Genomic DNA, 7946 nt, shown 5'->3' on the forward strand with positions numbered 1-7946 from the left:
TGGGAAGGGAGAAATGCTTCAAACTGTTGGAACTAAGACCAAACCCTGGCATTGCCAATGCTGATGGAGCTCACTGTGTGCATGTGACAGCCACCACCTTTCTTAAAGCTGCAGGTCCTGCAGCCAGGTGGAATATAGCTTTAGAGGAGTGGAGAACCCAGAAAATAGGTTTCCGGTTGTCCTAAAAGCACGGTCATCAGCCTTAGAGAACAAGCAAAGCAGCAGCACCCAGCCCCAGCTGGAGCAATACAATAATTTTAAGGAGGCCTGAGGCAGGACAGCTTTAGCAGGAGGGGTGGGAAACAAATTACTGTATAGCTCAGCACCTTCATTATGGCTAATGTGCTCCTCACACAAAGCAGAGTGAAACTGGGCTAATGCTAAGGCTGCTAATCCCCCATCACGTAATCCTCCTCACAAACTCTCTGTTCTCACCCCATTTCTCAGCAGGGCTCACGGGACTCAGAGCTGCCTGCTGCAGGATGGGGTTTGGGTGAACCCAAGAGGGTTTGGTGGCACTACATCCACTTATCAGCCCCTCAGATCCCCAAATCCTTCCATTTACTGTGCAGTTCAGAGCACGATGAGGGTCTTTGGTACATCCCATCCCTTTGGGCAATCAATGCTCAGTCTTTGCAGCACCAATATCAACCCCCCAGATATAAATATTTTCCATCCACCTGCTGGTTATAACTGATAGCTATTCAGCTGTCTCACAAGATATGCCCCAACCCAGCACTGTCCCCTCTGGGATCGTCACCAACGCTGTCCTGCCTGGCTTCTACATCATCAGGTAGTGTCTATAGTAATGCAGGTCATCCATCTACATCAGCATTCCCTGATTCAAGACATTCAAGTTTAATCAGGTTAATTTTAAAACCATGGCTTTTTTTTTTTCCCCCCTTCTCCCTAACAGAAGGCATTTTTAGCACTCAGCTGCTGGTTTCCAAGCCTGTAAGAATGACTTTTCTGCAATAGTCTGGGTGGGAACCTTGCTTCAAAAATGAAGCCGAAACATCTTACAAAAATCACATGATTCCCCAAGCTGGAGCTTCTAGAGAGAATGTTCTGCTCCAGGAGCAGATGTCACACAGCCCCACGGGACACCGGATCCGCTCCCTCTTGGCACATGCAAATATCCCATCATTTGCCTTAAAAATGATGAGAAAACCCAATGCAACCCATCCTAATGACCCCATGGTGCTGCTCTGCCCTGCTTCTGCATTCTTCTGCAGACCTCACTGTTGAAGGATGGGACCCTGAGTCGCCATAAAGGAAACAGTCCTTGTGTTTTGGAGTGGTCTGCTCTGGAGAAAGGAGCTGGGCTCAGTGATGCTCATGGATCCCTTCCAACTTGGTGCGGTCTGTGTTTGTATGATTGCAGGGCGATGCGTCCCAGCCTGAAACGCTCGGATGGAGAACTGCCCGTGTTGCTCCTACAGGGTGATCCCAATGAAAAGGGTGAGGAGTGTCCATATGGCCACGAGTTAACAGAGATAATGAAGATGAAGTGGTGAAAGGGCAGCAACGCTGCGCATCAGAACTGGAGGGGTCCCTATTACGGTCGTGGGGAGGTGTGCTGTGGGGCAGATTGATCTGGAGGGTCCTGTGTTTTTCCCCTGAGGCGCTGCAGGCCAGACAAGGCACCAGAGCTGTCTGCCAGTTCCTGTGCCCTGTAATTTCTGTGCCCTGTACTTTCCCCTGGGGCCAAAATCCTTCTTCTGTCCTGAGCAGTACCTGAAACTAAGCAGCGTGTTCCAATGAGATCAGTAATTACCATCAGCCCGAGTCATTTATTTTTAACGAAGCTGGTCAGAATCTTCATTTTGTATTTTGGTTCATTTTTTTTTACATCCCAGCATTTCGATCGCTGCTCTCCTATTGTCACCATTGTATCCCTTTGCAGGCACCCTCAGAGCCAAGCCCAGGTTGCAGGATGCTCTGCAAACCAGAATGAGCTCTGGGCTGAGGGCTGTGCCCCCTCCCTGGTCCTGCAGCATCCCCACTCCATCTCCATGGTCCCTATGAGCCTCTTTTTGCTTTTGCACAGTAATTCCCATTTGCATCCATGGGAAAGTTCCCTATGCATGTGCTGAGAGCACCTGGAAGTGTCAGCAATACCACTGCAGGGGTGAGATGGACGTGGAGTTGTGACATGGGACGTGGAGAGGCTGCTCCCACCCCATCACAGTGCATAGCAGGAAAATGTACCAGCCCAGGCCAAGAAATCCCACTTGCCTACTCACACGGCACTAACAATGAAAACACTAATTATATTTCACTTATCTATCAAAGGGATGATTCAAGGAGGTGAGTGGGCACGGAGCATTACACAAGATGAGCACCGAGGTGCGACTGCCCATCCCTTCGGGGTGGCCCTCTCCAAAAATGTGCATGGATCACACAGGTTGGGCTGGGGGAGACAACTAGAGGGATGGGGAACAGCAATGGGGCATGGGGGTGGGAACCTGGTGCCCAAGGACTGGATGGGCTATGGAGGCCTCAGAGAGAGGTTCCCCCATCCAACCCCTGTCCCATTGGGGCAAACAGGGAGGGGGGAATGGCTTTGCCAGGGCTGAAATGGGCCCAGGCTGCTCCAGCAAAGGCGATGCAGTGGCACTGGATGACATTGCTGTTCACTCCAATGGATGCTTACCTTGATAGATGCTCAACCCACTGGGTGCTCACCCCAATCACCCTGATGCATGCAGCCACTTCTACCCAGTACCCCTGCTACTCAACCTGCTACCGGCTGGGCTGAACCAGGCCCAGCAAATGTGCTCTGCAACCCCAGCATCCAACAAAAGCAATTCTCAGCTCTTGGTTTATATAATATCATCCTGCTGCTGGATGGGACAGGAGGCATCGAGCAATTCTGGCAGTGGGATAAGGGCGCACGGATGGGAAAGGATGGTGCACACGTGTGCCACAGATGCACAGACATAGGCTGCGTGTGCAGCGATGCCAGGGAGCTTCAGCACAAAGTGGTCTCCCTGAGGGGGCTGTGTTTGCTTATTGGTGCCCCATGCAGTGTGTTTGCATCGCTGTGCATGCAACCGCTTGGCTCAGGGAAGCAAGTTTGCACGGGCATGGGGCAGAGAGTGGGGGGGCAGAGCATGTGAGTGGGGGTCTGTGCATGGAGTGGGGAAGCGGCGTGGGGAGCAGAGGCGTGTGTGCATGGTGCTGAGCGTGGCAGTGTGGGAGGTGTGAGCTCTGCAAGCTGCCTGCGGGGGCAGCTGGTGTGGGGGTTGGCAGCACCCGACGTGGGGGGACGGTGCCTGGGGCTGTGAGCTGGGGGTGCTGAGCAGGGAGGCATTGTTTGCCGTGCCTGAGCTGAATGCATCGATGGATGCGTGCATGGCAAGATGCTGCATCCCTAAGAGCGCTGGTAATGGCTGGGGGAGTTTTGGGGTTGGTCCTTCACGCTATTGCACAAGGAGAAATTGGAGTGAAAGGCAGGGATTTGGTGGCACCTTGCTTCCTCAGCCTGGCTGTGCATTTAGGGGCCCATCCCCTAGGCCTGGTTGATGTGCTATAAAAAATAGCATGTAAGGGATGAATATTTATCTGTAGGTGGCAAGTGACAGATGCTGGGGCGAGGATTCTAGGATACTTCAGTTTGATGGAGGTAATAACTTGAATAGATTAATGAGAAACATCCTTCCTCAGAGCTGCCTCCCCTGTACCACAGCTACACGGTGCCCTTGGTGCAAACATTGGCTTCTTGCACCCAAGAGCACAGAGTTCACCAAGGTTTGGTTTCCAAAGGTCTGAAGGTGTCCAAATCCACCCAAAGTGGGGATTTGGGATTGGGAAAGACTCCCTGGCTGCTGGCAGCTGAGTTCAGTAAAGTACATCCTACCTGTGCCAAAATGGGATCAGAGAGCGTGGGCATTGGGGGTGTGCATGGGATATCCCCATTCCCAGCACCTGGCCATGAGCTCTGCAGCTCTGTATGGCCCCATGCAGCCATTCCCTTCTCCCTGCACTGTATACAGTCCCCAGGGGACAGCGTTTTGCTCTTCCCCTGCCCATCTCACACCTCCTCCTAATACCAAAGATGTGCATGGAGAGGCTTTTGGTCCTGAGCACAGGGAAGCTGGGCTGGCCTGACAAGATGGAAGCAGCAGCTGTTGGCTTCTGGTAGCTTCTCAGAGCAGTGAGCAGCATGCAGCCTGGCTTGGGCATGCACCCTGTGCTGTCCTGCATGGGGTGGGGGGTGACAGAGGTGTGGGGCCAGAGCAGTCCCCAACACCATGGGCTCTCCATACAAATGCCCCCAGTGGGGTCAGAATGCTGGGGGGGTTGGTATGGGGGCAGCACTGGAGTTCAGATCATGCAGAACACCACCCCCACCCCCTGCTGACCCCTCACTGTGAGCACTGCCTGAGTTTTATTCCCAGCAGAAGGATGTCAGATGTAGGGATCGCTCCCAAACCCAAACCCAACCAATCCCAGCATTATTCCAGGCATCTGAAACAAAAGGTGCAGCCGTATTTTCCTCTCAGAGAAAGCCCCCCCTCCCCCCGAGCAAATTATCTTTAAAAAGAAAGCGATCTCTTCTCCCTCTCCCTCAGAGAGCACAAAGAGCTGCAGGTACCACGTCTGATCATAGGGCAGCACCAGGCTTGCTGGAGAAAGCTCTCGCAGCACCTGTCAGGAAGGCTGCGACGGAGCTCAGTTCCTGCAGTCCCCTGACCGTGGCCATCCTGGTAAACCATAATGCCATAAAATATAAGGAACCCGCTTGGGGTGGTGCACATCCACCAGAAAAGCAAAGCCCTGCTGCAGGGAGGTAGGCCTGGCTCTTATCATGGTGGCAATCCAGATGGAAGGACCCCGAAAGGCTACGGAGGATGATACAGCCACTTAAGGAGAGCACCAGCTGTTTTCCCTCGTTTGGCCCTAAAGCTCGTTAGCCCGGCGATTGCTGATCACTCCAATTGGGTTTTCTTGTTTGTTTTGTTTTGTTTTTTTCCCCATTTAATCCTGGTTTTCCCCTCCACATCTCGCTAAGCCGCGTTGACGGCAGAGAATAGCTTCTGTGATCCCTCTGAGCCCCTACGCTAAGCATTAAGCCGTAAACTAGGAATGTAAGACTCTTGTCTGAATTAAATTCTTTTGCCTGGGCATTATTCATTAAGTGTGGGGCTGAAGGCAGGGTGTTCACGAAGCCCTCGGCCTTTCATATAAAGGGTTTGCTGCAATAGAGCTGCATGGATCTGCCCCAGACATCCCTGCATGCTCCGCTCCCCTCTGCCCTGCTTTGCTGCATCCACTCCAATGCAAATCCTACAGGTTACAGTGGTGCAGAACTGCCCTGTCCCATGTGCAACTCAGGCTGCTCCCACCAGCTGGGCCCACCCCATCCTCCCTGCTTTGTCCTCCATTGCTCAGGTACCAGCATCTCATCCCCTCTCCCAAAAAAGCCTTTGTAGGTGCAGGCCTGGTGCTGTGACCAGCTGAACATGTGGGGCTACCTCTGGCAAAGAGGTGGCCTGGTGGCATGCTGGCTGCTGCCTTATCTCCTGTGGGGCAGTGAGCAGCAAGCAAGCAAGCAGGTTGCCATGTCCCAGACTTCAGCTCAAGCCTGGGGGCTGAACATAAAGCTCACTGCTACCTACGCATCCATCAGTGGTACCCACACATTGTTGGTACCCAAATATCCCTCACGGTACCCACAGGCTGTTGGTACCCATATACCCATCATTGGTACCCATATATCCACCACTGGTACCCATGCATCCCTCACTGGTACACACAGATTGTTGGTACCCATGCACCCATCATTGGTACCCATACATCACTGGTACCCACGCATCCCTCAGTGGTGCCCATCCATCTCTGGTACCCACACATCCATCTCTGGTACCCACACATCGTTGATCCCCATACATCCCTCGCTGGTACCCACACACCCATCGCTGGTACCCACACTTCCTGCCCCAGCTTGGGAGATATCAAGACACCACCTACCTCCATCCGAGTAGGTCTCAGTCCCGTAGCCATCCTGTAATCCATTGCTCCAGGTGCCTTCATACTTGGCCCCATTTCCAGTGCATTCTCGGACCCCGTACCGTCCCTTAAATCCGTGGGTCCACTCTCCTTTGTACACCCACTTCCCCTTGCTCTCCATGCCAATGCCATGGCGCTTGCCCTGCGCCCAGGTGCCCTGGTAAGTGTTGCCGCTGGGCCAAGTGTAGACCCCCAACACCTCAAAGCCGTGACTCCAGGAGCCCGAATATTCACCTTGACCCTTGGGGCCGGTACAGATTCCGTGGCCATGAGCCTTTCCGTCCTCCCAGCCTCCACAGTACGACCCTCCATCGTCAAAATTAAACCTTCCCCCACTGGACATGCATGTAATTCGGTTTGCAAATCCCCCAAAAGGTGAAAAGAAAAAAGAATAATAATAATAATAATAAAAAAATGATGCGGGAGAGAAAAGGAGAACGATGACTTGGAGAAAAAAAAAAGATAGAAAAATCAGGTTGCAATCATGCACCAGATCCAGCCGCTGCTCAAGCCAGTTCCTCGTGATTATTCATTCTCTGGGAGTGTGTTCGGGATCGGTTGGCTCTTCCCCTGCTGTGGAAACAGTATCATTAAAAAAAAAAAAAATAGCAGCAAGAACAGCGGCAGCTATTGGGTTTTGGTGCAAACGACTCCACCTAAAAACCATCCACGGCAGAAAACGGGGGTGGAGGGGGAGAGAGAGAGAGAGAGAGAAGAAGGGGTGGGGGGGAATAGAAGGAAAAAAAAAAAAAAGAAAAAAAAAAAAAGAGGCCAAACGCCAAGAGGATGGAAATAACGGGGCTGGGAGGGAGGGAGGCCCCCCCCGCTCCCGGCTCAGGCCGCCCGGCCCCGGCGCATGGCTCAGCAGCAATGCGGTTCCCCCACCGCCTCCCGGCCTCGCCCTACGCACGTCCTAAAAAGCCTCTCCCGCAGCCGCCGCTCCCCTGCAGCTCTGCCCGCCGCGGGAGCCGCTCGCTGGGGCCGCCCGTGCCCGCATGCTGCTCTCCGCCAGGCCCCGAGGGGGGGGGGAGCGCGGCCCGACCCTCGCTCCCCCTCCTTCCCACGGGGCTAAATCCTGCTTATCAACGAGCGAGGATCCTGGGCTGCTGCTCTGCCTCAGCTCCGGGTGGATTTAAAGAGACAGCGGCTGCGGCTGCCCCCTCCCTCCCTTCTTCCCTCCCTCCTTCTCTCCCTCCCTCCCTCCAGAAGGATGCTGCCGGGGTTGGATTTCTCTCTCCATCCCTCCCCGCTCCTTCCGTTTGGGATCCGGCACGCCGCAACCCCGCTTATTGATTCGCATCGCTCCAGGCTATGTCCCCTCCCTTCGGCATCCCGGGGCGCTCGGGATGGTGTGCAGGGCCTGAGATGCCGGGCCCGGGGGGAGGGGGCGGTTTACAGGATGGTGGGAGATGTGGGATCGTCCAGGAGCACGCAGTGTCCCCATCCTGCAATGCTTGTGCCAGGTGTTGGCAGCATCCGTGTGCCTGCTGCGTTTGCTTTCACATGCAAGTGAATGAGGGCCGAAGGGGAGCTCTGTTGAGAAGGATAGTGAGAAAGGTGCTCCTGGAGTCAAATCTGGGAGCTGTGTGAAAAGAGAATCGCAGAATCCCTCAGGTTGGAAAAGACCCCCAAGATCCTCAGGTCCAACCCCAAACCCACCCCACCACGTCCCACAGTGCCACATCCCCATGGTTCTGGAGCACCCCCAGGGATGGTGACCCCACTTCTCCCTGTGCAGCCCGTGCCAATGCACCACCACTCTTCAGGAGAAGCAATTGCTCCTAACATCCCACCTGGCCTTCCCCTGGCACAAGGTGAAGCCGTTCCCACTCATACGACCAAACACAACGTGGTGGTTGGATTGGACGATTGCAGAGCTCTTTTCCAACCTTCGTGATCATTCAGCTCTGCAATTCCACCCTTCTCCCATC

General features: G+C 54.1%; 1 protein-coding gene across 2 annotated transcripts in view; it reads right to left on the reverse strand.

The window, feature by feature from the left end:
* The window catches only part of JPH3 (junctophilin 3), a 42911-nt gene extending 35777 nt beyond the window's left edge, over positions 1–7134 (reverse strand). For both annotated transcript variants that reach the window (XM_048959059.1, XM_048959061.1), the window contains exon 1: positions 5977–7134. In XM_048959059.1, the coding sequence (XP_048815016.1) occupies positions 5977–6358 (382 nt within the window). In that variant the 5' untranslated portion in view covers positions 6359–7134. The remainder of the gene's footprint in view (positions 1–5976) is intronic.
* Between the last annotated feature and the right edge of the window lie 812 nt (positions 7135–7946).

The sequence above is a fragment of the Lagopus muta genome, chromosome 12, assembly GCF_023343835.1.
Source record: "Lagopus muta isolate bLagMut1 chromosome 12, bLagMut1 primary, whole genome shotgun sequence".
Classification (NCBI taxonomy): Eukaryota; Metazoa; Chordata; class Aves; order Galliformes; family Phasianidae; genus Lagopus; species Lagopus muta.